The sequence below is a fragment of the Bombus impatiens genome, unplaced genomic scaffold (assembly GCF_000188095.3).
Source record: "Bombus impatiens unplaced genomic scaffold, BIMP_2.2 scf_1096, whole genome shotgun sequence".
NCBI lineage: Eukaryota > Metazoa > Arthropoda > Insecta > Hymenoptera > Apidae > Bombus > Bombus impatiens.
Window position 1 is genome coordinate 129,510 of NT_177515.1, and position 13,735 is coordinate 143,244.

The 13,735-nt window shown below is 38.2% G+C and overlaps 2 protein-coding genes across 2 annotated transcripts; one reads left to right on the forward strand and one right to left on the reverse strand.

The window, feature by feature from the left end:
• Window positions 1-535: 535 nt before the first annotated feature.
• LOC105681509 lies at window positions 536-1,951 on the forward strand. The gene is made up of 5 exons (XM_012391624.3): window positions 536-804; window positions 927-1,062; window positions 1,134-1,283; window positions 1,371-1,522; window positions 1,637-1,951. Exons 1-5 carry the CDS (start codon window positions 722-724, stop codon window positions 1,824-1,826), a joined length of 711 nt encoding a protein of 236 aa, XP_012247047.1. The 5' UTR covers window positions 536-721; the 3' UTR covers window positions 1,827-1,951.
• Window positions 1,952-2,228: 277 nt separating this feature from the next.
• On the reverse strand, window positions 2,229-6,742 carry LOC105681507. Its single transcript, XM_012391610.2, has 2 exons — window positions 6,696-6,742; window positions 2,229-6,608 (listed from the first exon to the last, which is right to left on the reverse strand). The coding sequence occupies exon 2, from the start codon at window positions 6,505-6,507 to the stop codon at window positions 2,635-2,637; it is 3,873 nt and encodes a 1,290-aa protein (XP_012247033.1). The 5' UTR covers window positions 6,508-6,608; window positions 6,696-6,742; the 3' UTR covers window positions 2,229-2,634.
• Between the last annotated feature and the right edge of the window lie 6,993 nt (window positions 6,743-13,735).

Here is a 13,735-nt window from a genome sequence, read left to right on the forward strand (position 1 = left end):
TTTCTGTCTGGAGATTGATTCCTAATACAACGTGTGTCCCATTATATCGACATCTCTAAAGTACAATTCTATGTGATTTCTAGGGAGAACGATACAACCGATCCACACCTTAAACAAAACGTTTATCCCGTGACAGTGGCTACGTTCGGCGACCAGTTGTCACCTCGAACCCACTTTCGCTTTCACAAATATCAAACAATTACAAATGACAATTGCATAATTACAGTTATGATAAAATCTAGGCTAAAGCATTAGAAGGCTTCCTCAAAATTGCAAAGGGAAGGCTCCGGTTTTCCTTTCATCTCCGACACATATATATTACGCTCTGAAAACCTCGATAACCTTCTTGCACGCACGCTTGTTCTCAAGCGACTCTTCCAGATTCTTCTAACATCTGGCGACAGTCTTTTGTCTCAACTAAGACCTGGCGCCCTCTAACGCTTACACACACACACATTCACATGTACAGTGTAAATGTATCATCTACCCAACAACAACTTAAACTCAAAAGGTATGCAGCCGATCATTGTATCTATCCGATTCTCGTGTTATCAACGTATTCGAAATAATAATTTATATCGTTGCTCGATCAACTGTTCGAACGAAGGTCATAATGTCGATATAATTCGATAAGCCGTTAGATAATTCAATAAAAGTAGATAAAATTGACGATCGGTAGCCAGATTGTTGACAACTGATCATTCGACTGCATCGATTCGTCATGGATTTTCAAATCCGACTTGGTTTCCTACTTCTCCTGCCTATTTTTTTTACTGCAGCCTTTGCGAACCTTCTCGATGCCGGGTAAGTCTTTACCATTGCACGTTTATGGTTAATAAACACATATATACATTCGGATCGCATAATCAGTTTCGCTAACACATGTCCTCGCTGTGAAATATCGTTTATACGTTTTTGGTGTACAGGAAAAACGACATCATGTCTGAGAACGTATCGGCTAATGTTAATAAGTTGTTCGACGCGATGTTACCCACGATTCACAAATTTATTTTGAAGCAAGGATTAGATCCGATGAAATTGGAGGATGTATCTGAAAAACTGGTATTTATGCCATCAACTTGACCGAAATCCTTCGAATTTGAACGTCGATCATTCTTTTACTCTTATTATAGTCAGGACTAATAATTCACGACAGAACTCTGAGTTTAACGAATGGCTGGCTTCAAGGACTATCGAACGTAAGACGGGCAAACGATATTATTTTATCTTACCAAGATGAAAGTCTCATTTTGGATGCTACTTTAGCGTTCGACGTTCTTGACGTAAGGGAATAAACCGATGAGAACGGCTCAACCATAACCCGATAATTTCTAGAAAGTTACAGAACAAAAAAATTGTCAACTTTTTAGGCTAATTACGAGTATCTTATTAAGGACTTGTTGATCGCAAAGAAGGGAGAAGTTCATGGTCGTCTCAGAGATATGGAGATGCGATTAATCATTGCATTCGATATGAACAACTATAAAATTGTCATCCCTATGGCCAAGATCGTTAAAATCGAGTAATTCTCATTTGTTTTTGCGTTAGCACAACTTTCCATCGTTTTGAAAGTGGTGCACAATTTTTCGAGCATGTCGAATTAGTCCTAATCGATTAATCTTTATTTTGTTTTCAGTAAAATCAACGTCATTTTTCTAGATGATCCGATAGTAAACGCTGCGGCCAAAGCCATTACTACCATATTTCGTAGAAGCATAACAAATATGGTGAACAAAGAGTTTTGGAAGGTAATGCAAGAATACGTTGATAAAATCAACGAAAAGATTCCTCAACCGGACCCACTACTGAAAAACGACATTATCTAGTTTACGATTTTATCTAATTTATCGTGTAATACCTGGTGCAACTTTAATGAAAGATTATTTGGTGAATCTTTTTGTCAAGTGTAAAAATTCAAAATAATAAAGAGATTTTCTATCTTTTTTCGACACGTGCATCGTAAGCAAAATTTGTAACGCTATCACGGTCGTGTATAACCAAGTATAGTGCGTGTATTCGGCCGTAATTTCAAATTTAGAACGATACGTTCAGTCCAGACAGTAGTTAAAGGAGTACTTATATTTTCAACAAATTCATCCAATCTTTCATATTTCGAGTATACACTGAGTTAATAGGTCGCAATTCACGCTTTATTCCGACAACTTTATAGACATAGATAGTTACGCTGATGCGTATAGATATAAGTTAACTAGGGATTGAACCAAGGGTAGAACTTGATCAAGAGATGCGACTAAGGAGATCTAAGGATGTAAAATCAGTCCAGAGATGTTCGCTGATTTAAAACTGAAAATCCAGTCAAGTTCGGTGACGATGCTGCGGCGGAAGAAAGTTAGCGATGTTAGGTGTGTCTAGCGTACGGGACCATCGGATTTGTTGATGACAATTTTGGCTAGGAAAGTGAGGGCAATAGTCGTTGTTTCTGATTGGATAAGAAGAAGGTTGGTGGACAAGGAAGGGTCTTAACCGACCCCAATTATCGACGGTTCGATGTCGGGGAAATGTTTAGATTATCGGCGGTCCGACGCGAACACCGATGCCTGATATGGTTCCTCGAGAGAAGTTTCCGCGTCTTATTATCTACGCTAAATACTCCACTGACTCGAAAACGTTCTATTATTCATCACCATCGTTATAATTAATGTCAAATTTTTGTGTAAAAAATACTGCGTGCAAGGGAAGATCTAAATCTGGATTTTTCCTTTGTTCTAGATATATCTTTAAACTATCTATTAGCCGTCGAAAATCGGGAAATGAAGTACATAATTTTTCAACGGTACGCTTCAAGTCATTTACTGATATTTCTGTGCCATTATCAAAGATATTGGCAAAAGTAATCAATGTGCTAACAAATTTAGGCATACTACTAGATTTCGAAGTACTACCTTTTTTTGTTTCTTCAAGGACTTTTTTTATAAAAGAAATATTTATAGGTACATCGGTAGCAGCCCCGCTGGCAATTAAATACTCAGTAGCTTCCAAACTATCGAAAAATGTAGCAAAGCATACTGGAGTTAGGCCGATATCATCGCCAATATCCTTGTCTACACCTTTATTTATCAAATCTTCAATCATTTGTTTATCATTATATACAGCAGCAACGTGTAACACTGAAATGTTAAGCCTACCAATAAGTGTTTGATCATCGCTAGTGTTAACCACTGTTGCATCTTTGTTTAGCAAGAAGTCATAAACATCACGGTTATTGCTTATAGCAGCGATAAATAAAGGTGTTGCTCCTAATATATTAACCGCTTCGATATTCGCTCCTCTACTTAAGAGAAATTCAACAACATTAAGTTTCCCATGAAAAGCAGCTGTATGCAAAGGTGTAGCGCAAAAGTTATCATTAATATCTACATCAATTTCTTTAAACTCATCTATAAAATATTTTACAACATCCAGATGGCCATTTTGAGCAGCGGCATGCAACGATGTCCAACCATCTTCGTTAATATCTTCAGGACGTGCTCTCGTTTCCCGTACAAAATATTTTACTACGTCTAAATGACCATTGGAAGAGGCACAGTGTAAGGGTGTGAAGCTAGGTTCATCATCCTTAACTTTGGCATTATTCGTTATAAGAATTTGTATAATGTCTAGCCAATTAGCAAATGCAGCCAAATGCAAAGGAGCCCATTCTCCTAATTTCACGTTTACTATATCCTGTAGTTGTTGTTTCTTCTCAAGGTTGTTTAGAAAATTCTTGAGATCTTCCAAGTTGCCACTTTTTCTAGCAGCACGAAACTTAGCATGCAATAAATATACATTATATTGCTCAGGCTCTAGAATTTTAAGAGTGTCTATCTGGCCAGTGGAAGCAGCCAAAACTGCTGCTGTTCTACCAATATTATCCTTAATATCAACCAGCCCTCTGTTCGTATTGACAAGAATTGTAACGATATCTGAGTAGCCGTTAAAAGCAGCAACGTGTAATAACGTCCAGTCTGAAGCCTTTTTTGTAGATAGAGAATCGTAAACAATAGTAGACCTAATATCAATTTTTGCTTTCTTATCTACAAATAGTTTAACAACACTTGCGTGACCATTTTCAACAGCCATATATAAAGGAGTTCTGTTATACTTATCCTTAGCATCAATAATCTTACTAAATTTCTCTGGAAATCTTTCATCATTCATTAGTATAGCCTCGTCTAATATAGCCTTAACTGCTACATCATTGCCATTTTCAGCGAGCAAATGCAAAGGGGTAGCGTTATTATAGCCGCAAGTAGGAATAGAGTTAGAATTGAAATAAAATTTATCGATTAAGTTGCTATATCCACTTGCATAGTTCCAAACAGAAGTAACATGACTTGTATTCTCTTTACATATATTTTCATTATTTCCTATTAATGTTAGAGCCTTTTCTATAACTTCCTCTTCTTCTTTTTTCTCTTTCAACATTAGTCTTATTACTTCCTGTACTAATCTGTGAATACTTGCCACTCCCCCTTCTTTTAAATCAATCATTAAATATTTATCGCATAGCTCAACGCCATCACGATCAAACATTTTGCTTGCATGAATCTTGTCAGGAGCAAGATAAGCCATGACATTTAAAATATCTATAGCTTTCATGCCATGATTTTCATCTTCTTCTATCTTTTTCAAGGTAGTTAGCCAAGTTGTTAAAACTGTTTCAGAATATCTGTACTTAATTTTGTGGCAACCCTCGTTAAGTAATTTTGTGTTTTTATCAAGTTTTTTCAAATAATCGCTTATCTTAAATCTTTCACCGCCTCTTCTACTGGACTTTTCCTCTTGATTGATATATGTAATTGCTTGCCCCAAGGCTAGTGGAAAGTATTGTAATCTTTTTGCTAACATTTTTATGTCTCCCTTTTTTAAACCATCTTTTATTTCTATGGAATTTTTAATAAACATCGTAGCTTCTTTTTGAGTAAAAACATTTAATTCCATTACATGTATTTGTCCCTCATAACCTATATCCCAGTCCCGATTACGAGAAGTGATTAAAATGTAAGGTCTTTCAGCACTAGGAGGTAAAGAGGTTGGTAAAAATTTTGCAATAGCTGTGTACTCTTCGGCGTTATTGAATATAAAAAGACTTTTCACGTCGATAAAGTGCGTATAAACATCTTTAACGATAGATTTAACTTGTCTTTCTTGCATATTTTCACCTATTTTTTCATTGATCGGTATTTTCAACTCTTCGACTGCTAAGTCTTTAAACGACGTTAAAATTTCATCCGTTGCAGACTCTATCCATATAACATTGTTATTATAGTGTTCAGCATATTCTATAGCATATTTTCTAACTAATTCAGTCTTGCCTATTCCTCCCAGACCAATAACAGCAGTCGCTTGTGTTATTAGTGCTCTTCTATCTTTGTTTTGTAATTTTTCGTGTAACCATATTAACTCATTACCTCTTCCAGTGAACGACTTTACTGGATTTTTCATATTGTAATAAATTGGTTTTCTTACCTGTGTACTTTTTGCTGTATCATTCACTTTATCAATCCCTTGACTAATATTTTCCATTCCATTTTTTAATGTTCTTCCTAAAAACGAATCATCTTCTTTGTAAAGTTTATTTAATACTTCTTTTGCTTCTTTTATCACCTCCTCTAATGATAAAATGTACTTGTGTTCTTCCTCAGGTTGTTCTATCACTTCCTGACTGTCCTCGTTCGATATCTGTGTCGATCCTGATGTGTCCTTTGACTTTCTTGAATCACTACCATTGCCTTCTTTACTACAGTATTCGCCAGTGGTACCATCATCCATTTTTGCTAGATTCTCGTACACTTCTGAAGTTTTATATTTTTTATCACATATTTCAATTGTATGTCCAAGTTTAGGCAGTTTAGGGATTTTTTGCATTGCTGTTATTATAAAGTTTTGTCTAGATTTACCTAACTTTACACCTTCGATTATTAAGTTAACAGAGACATCCATATCTGGATTATCCTGTTTATACCGATTAACATAATTTATTACTCTTCTCGTGGCATCTATTGCTAACTTTTCTATTGCTCTTGCCAAATACTTATCAGTGATCGTATTAAACTGAGTTTGACACTTGTAAAAGATATTACCACCAGCTTCTGCCAACATATTTTCTAATTCTTCTTCTTTTATACGTCTAAACACTTCAACAACTGTCTTAGCTTTTTTTCTATGAATTCTATTACTGAAATATTTTGCAGCAACAACGAGTGGGTACACTGCAATTGATGCCCACAGAGAGATCTGCTCTATCGCTTTTGCAGCTGTTTCCCCTGCTGCATTTTCTGCCGTTGTATTATTTTTTGATGATATCTCGTTTCTGTATTGGTTTAATGTTTTTATAAATCTGATAACAAATGTCTTTATAAATATTTCTAGGCGCTCATATGTCTCCTTTTTGTCAGGATCCGGAGAAATACTATCGCTATCTACTTGTGTAGAATGTTGTGGCTGTGGCTGCTGGTTTGTTTGGCCCGCCTTGTGCTCGTGCGGCTCATTTGGCAGTTTTTGCATCGTTCATAAGAATAATAATAAATAATAATAATATAAGAATAAATAAGAAATAGAGCAATATCCCCTGAGAATTCCGCGTCCTTTAAATGCTCTTGCTAAATCTGCAAGCAAAAAGATGCAACACTCGTTTACTAATTTAATTATACCTAGATACAATCTTTTTAAATTAAGTTTTGAAGGAAACTAACGTTTTATAGCTTTGATTAAGCTCTGTGATATATGTGTGAATTTAACAAAAGACAAGAATTAGATCTGGGTTGAATATCAGGCTGCCATAAGGCGGTTGCAAAACAATGCTAACGCATACGCTGTTGTCACGTAAAATGGATACTTGGGTTGCGAGAGAAAAGAAAGCTGAGTCGTAGCCCAACTATTAATTCTCTTTTATCGAACTTTATTATGACTTTGCCACTTACAGTAGAATAACGTTGAACAGAGAAACGGGTGTTGTACAAGAACAGCAACTAGAACGAGAACAAGTATTGCTCGAGCTGGGTGAAGTCTCGGATTATATACGTTTTGGTTTTAGGATGTTGAGGTTATGATGTAGGTTATGATGTAGAAAGGTGTCCGAAGATCGGGGGTCCATATCCTATCTCTGATGTGGACTGAGATGTGATTGATGTCACACTGTCACGGATGCACAATTGCAGGCACAATTCACTCTGTGGTACAGACAATTTTTTGCAACAAATATCCAAAATAGCCCAAAATAGCAGCAGCTCTGTGAATAGTTATCGATAAGGTTGCATCATGTTTTAAATATAGTTAGATGACTTTGAAGAATCGATGAAATAATCGAATATCGATTTATAGTTTAGATCATTGCCGAGTTTAGTAGGTACATGCTCGTAGACATCGTGCGCAATAAAATGTTTTCCAGTGCGAGAAATTATTTTATTAAGTCGCTCTATCGGTCATGAGCGAACTATTTTGAAAAAAAAGAAATGGATCTTAACTTTATTAAATTAGACAAAGAAACGATGAGGTTGCGTGCAAAACGTGTATCTAGGCGAGTGCCTTCTTTCATTTATACGTAAGTATTCACGTACATGTCCATACATTGTACTACATATAGTCGTCTCTGAATTCAGTCGGGCAATCATAAATAATAATTCATAATTATTTCCATGATTTCTACGAATATTTCTATGAATGATAATTTCTATGGATATCTAATGATTTTTGAATATGTGTATAACATTTTGAGTAACTTTTTCCTATATTAACAAAAAAGCTACCATTACAGTATGTATGTCTACAACTGTAGACTCCAACTACAATGCCCCTATGGATCCTCCCGAGGTTTCATATACATATATATGTCGGAGATAAGAGGACACCGGTGCCTTCCCTCCGAACCCTCGGGAAAATCCATAGAAACATTGTAATTAAACAATTTGCCATCATTCTACCCAATTGTATTTGTTTGAGACTTGTGACAATGAGCTTGGGCTCAAGGCGACAATTAGTCGCCGAACGTAGCCGCGGTCAACGGCACGAACTCTCCATCTAACAAAGGCATTGAGTAACCCTATAGCTCTCCTTAAAAGAAAGATTTGTAGCGGCACGTGGCAGTAAACATTCCAACGGTTTCTGTCCCGTAGCTCGCCACACGCAGNGCCACACGCAGATCCTATTCTCCGGGCAGGATGTTTACCAGATGCCGACGCGTCTCCGCAGTACGTGATCGGCTAGCCCGAGGACCCTCATAAATACTAATATCTAGTTACCTAAAATCCTTCGACAGATAAACAGTCTTTGTGCCAGTTACAGGAAGACAGGAGAGACCTATTTTTCCACGAACGACGTCTCCCACTAGCAACCTTCTCTCAAGAGCGGCTAGCATCCTTTTCTAACTACCGATACGAAGATTGGCTAATTAGCAGCAACGTCAATTTCCCTTACTTTCCGAACGTGTGATATCCCCGACGAATCCGATGATCTCGTGTCCTTAGACACACCCCGTCATAGTTTTCCTCTGCGGTGTCACCGGGACGGAAAGTCATTCGCTCTTGCGATCTCGTCGAGAAAAAAAGATTAACGCCTTACGGTCAGTGAATATTAACACAGAATCCGACTTAGATTTTGCGAGTGCGTTCAAGAGCGGCTAGCATCCTTTTCTAACTACCGATACGAAGATTGGCTAATTAGCAGCAACGTCAATTTCCCTTACTTTCCGAACGTGTGATATCCCCGACGAATCCGATGATCTCGTGTCCTTAGACACACCCCGTCATAGTTTTCCTCTGCGGTGTCACCGGGACGGAAAGTCATTCGCTCTTGCGATCTCGTCGAGAAAAAAAGATTAACGCCTTACGGTCAGTGAATATTAACACAGAATCCGACTTAGATTTTTGCGAGTGCGTACGACTACCGTCCCGTTGTCCGCGGATTCGTTATCGAACCTAAGACCATCGTCACCAGCGTCGCGAGTGTGTGATCATCGTGAGTTTGCGTCAACTCCGTAACGATTCTGTGTGTCAATAAAAATAACTTCAGTGTAAAAAAAAAAACATGGATAGCTTCAGCGAAGAATCCTTATCTGCCCCAAGCCCCCGCCACGAGGACGACTCGGGCTCAGATTCGGACGCTCACTCGACATATATATGTGCGGTGTCAATGTTGTATTCGATTTCTTCGAACGTATTGTACTTACATGCGTATACTTTCAGAAAATATTGGGAAATGGAAAGAAAACTGGCTTTACTGGCGCAAAAAGAACAAAGTGTAAACTGTCTTGTGCGAGCACTCGAGTTATACTGTACGTTAGCGGCTAAGAAGTCCAGATACTGTGACTCATGTGTTATCTTAACCACGCCCATTTCTCTGGAACATACGCTTTCGAATGTAGTTGTGAAAATTTTATTTGGGACATCACAACGGCAAAGGAGGTCTTTTCTTATTATACGATCGGTTTAATACGTATGACAGTCTCAGCAAATAGTATGCGTGAGAAAGGCCATGTTTCTTCCATTTGTTTCTTCCATTTCAATTTAGACTCGCATTCCTTCCAAGTGAAAGCGAATTTACAAAATAAGTGCACACTTGAATATTTATAATTCGGAAACTAAACAAAAACAACGGTAAATCGGAAGAGTTTGGTCCACAGTTTATTTGTTTCCCGAATGATGCCAAACTTTGCTTCTTTGTGTCTCGAGGGAAATCGAAAGTGGCTTTGTGACGAGATCGTGATCGTCTGCGTTTCGTTTCGAGAATTCGATCTGGCATGGTGTATTTTCGATCTTTCTTTTTTTTTTTTTTTTTTCTGTACGCGGAGAAATCCTCATGGACACTCGCTGCTGCAGTAATCGCGTAACAGCAGAGTAGTAACTATAATGGTCAATAATCGGATTCATAACCTAAAAGGAGAACAAGAAGGGAGAAAAAGGAGAAAAAGAAGAAAGGAATACATTCGAAATCAATTGAAAAGATTTGTCCTTCCTTTTCAGTATTCTCTATTTCCCTTTATCGTCTACATCGACATAGCCCATTCCTTCTTTTCTTCGGGTATATTACACAACTTATCAAGAATAGAACGTGCTGCTACCATTACCGCCGTATACAAAGATGAAACGTTCAGTATCGATGCGAACGTTACGTTTGACCACATTTTTATAATCATAGTTAATAACAACATTCTTCTCGATCGGATAAAAAACATGTTTTACGATGTCTTAAGCAATATTCCATTATTTCCAGCAACTACTCCTTATTTAGCAGCGCGAGGAGATATTTGCAGAGACAAATTCGGTCAGCGTTAACATTGCCATTGATCTTCATGTTATCAACTGCTATTTTCCCGATAAGGAAGAGACGAAAAGATCGTCTAGATCTATAGATCTAAGATGCTATATCTGGTAATTTCGTCTTCCGGGTCCAGTAGAATTTTTCGTGAGAAGAGTAAGAGTACTTTGGTGGATCGTTTAACGACGTCTATCAACATCGGCGTGACTCACTTTGTGAAAAATAAGTTGGTCGAAAACATCGAAGAACGAGCGTGCAGCGACGTACATTCGAGAATACCTCAAGGATAAGCAAGAAATTTCGTGATGATAATTCAAACTCAAAGGGTATGCGGTCGACGACGATTTTAAATTCCTTTTAGTCCAAATTCTGTATAATTCATCAACGTATTCGTTGCAATAATCTATACCGTTGCTCGATCAAATTCTTTAATGATGGTTGTAATGTCGATATAATTCGATAAGTCTTTAGATAACTCGATAATGTCGATAATTCGATAAGACTTTAGATAATAAAACTAGAGAAGATTGATGAGCGGCAGCCAGATTGTTGACAATTGATCATTCGACTGCATCGATTCATCATGATTTATCAAATTCTACTTGGTTTTCTATTTCCTTTTTCTATTTTGTTTACTGCTAGCTTTTCGAGCTTTGTCGATAACACGTAAGTTATTGCCACTACATATTTATCGTTAATAAATACATATATACATTTAGATCGTATGATCAGTTTTGGTAATACATATTCTTGTTGGGTAGATGATACGTTTACACTGTACATGCGAATGTGTGTGTAAGCGTTAGGGGGCGTCCAGGGCTTAGTTGAGACAAAAGACTCGCCAGATGTTAGAAGAATCTGGAAGAGTCGCTTGAGAACAAGCGTGCGTGCAAGAAGGTTGTCGAGGTCTTCAGAGTGTAAGATATATGTATAGCTGTTGTGTGTAAAATAAAGTAAACGATTTGTATTTCCGAATCCTTTCTTTACCTTAACAATTCTCACTCTGAAATATCGTGTATTTGTATTTGTCATCCGCGAAATGTCGAATACTTTGAGGAGAATCAACTGCTTCTAAAATATATCTTTTTTTACGGCACAGGGAAAATGACATCAGGCTTAAGAAGGTATCGGCTAAAGTTAAAAAGTTGTTCGACACGATGTTACCCACGATTCACAATTTTATTTTGAAGCATGGAATAGATCCTATGAAATTGGAGGATTTATTATACAATTTTCCTCCCTAATGGCCAAGATCGTTAAAATCGAGTAATTGTTATTTGTTGTTGCGTTAGCACAACTGCCCATCGTTTTGAAAGTGGTGCACAGTTTTTAGAGCATATTGAATTAGTTCTAATCGATTAATCTTTACTTTGTTTTCAGCAAGTTCAACGTCATTTTTCAATGTAATACAGGTGATCCGGTAGTTAATATTGCGGCCAAAGCTATTACTACTATATTTCGTACAAGCATAACAAATATGGTGAAGAAAGAATTTGCGAAAGTAGTGCAAGAATACGTTGACAAAATCAACGAAAAGATTCCGTAACCAGAACGTCTATTCGAAACCGACATTTGACGCTACCTAGTACCTTTCTCTGATTTTATCTAGTTTATTGTGTAATACTTAGTACAATTTTGTTAAAAAATTACTTGGTGATGCTTTTTGAAAAAGTTCAAAATGATGAATTTTCATTTTGCTTCATAAGCAAAATTGTAACTCATTCACGATTGTATACAATCAAGTATAATGCATATATCCGTTCGTAATTTCAATTTGGAACGATACATTCAGTCCAGACAGTGGTTAAAGGTGTACTTGTATTTCCAACAAATTTATCTAATTTTTTTATTGCGAATCACAATTAAGAAAAAACAGTTTCTCCTCAAGAAGACGTATAATACCGTATAATAATAATAAGAGACTACACTTATATATTTTAATAACAAATTCATTCTGTCATTTCACAAACAGATTTGAGTAAGCCTTCGCGCTTAATAAATAACTATACGAAAAAGATTATCATATAAGTGTGATTGATATATCGTTTCTGAATACAGATGTAAGTACTCGAATTGAATCGAACGAAATAGGGAAGAGATTAGTCGAATCATAGGGAATCGAGTCGAGTCGAGTCGAGCCAAATGAATTAAATAAATCGAATCAAGTAACAACGAGCAAAGCCGAGCAAAGCCGAGCAAAACGATGCCGTGCAATGCGATTACGACAGAGTTTATGGCGATGGCAGGAGTCGCAAGCGGCAGGCGTTACCGATGAGTAAGAGGCCAAAAGGCGAACGTGAACGTCGCATCGCGTCGTATCGCGTTGTATCGCGGCGTAGTGAATCCGAGTCGGGCCGAGTCGAGCCGAGCCGGGACGATCCGTGCCGACAAATACCGAACCGAGAGCGCAAGACGCTTATTTAGTGACAAATACACGCACCAAAACGTGCAATTGTCAAATAGCTTTTCGGACTAACATCAATCGGAAAACGAATCATACTTGTATAACTGTAATATAACGAGCCATGTATTAACGAAAATTCCTTCGATTTCTTAGATACATCATCTTATTAGGACAATGTATAATCTAAAGAGGAAACGATAAAATCAATTGAAATGCAACGTGTTAACGAACGCAGAAACACATTCGTAGAACGTACGATTATTTCCGAATCAGTGAAGCGAAGAAAGATTCGATAGGAAATTGATACGGAAAATTTTATAGATGAAACAGGAATCTCGGTGAATTCGCGACAGTGTCAAGGAGACAGGACAGAACAGGGCAAAGTTCGAATTCGAGTATTAAATGCATATTAGGATTTGAGGCTGAAGGTAAAAAATTGAGTAATAATAGAAAACGAGACGATAGTAGTTAGGAAAATAAAAGAACAAAGGAAAGGAAAGAAACTGAAGCGGTGAGGAGAGGAGAGAAGCGGAGAGGAGCGAAGCGGAAAGGAGAGGAGAGGAGAGGTTTGGTAGGAAAATAGTTGTAAAGAATTCTGGGAGATAGACGAGCAGCGTTGTCGAGCAGAGATCGCAAGCGGTGACAAGCGGTGACGAGCGGTGGCGCGCGAAGCGGAACCGAGTCGGACCGAGCGGAACCGAGCGGAGCCGAGCGCAAACTCGAGCGAGACCGAAGCCGAAGCTGAAATCGTAGGCAAAAGCGAAGGAAGGTTCGGACTTGGGCTCTCGGCGCTGGCTAGCGAGCGGATAAGCAGCCAGGCGGATCGGCGGCGTATCGCGAGCGAGTACGGCCGAGAACGTGCGCGCGTACAGTAATTGACTTTCTTTCGACGAAGAGCATCTCGCGTATCGAACTCGTTTGTTGAGGCGAGTGTGCGTCTTCCCGGCTGGACGCGCGCGTGTACCGGCCGTGTATGGACGGCGGCACGCGTGCACGAGTCGAGGAGGAAAAAGCCCTGGATTCGTCTCGCCTGCGATCCTCCGCTCGGCTCGGCTTCACGAGTTCCTCCTCGGCCGG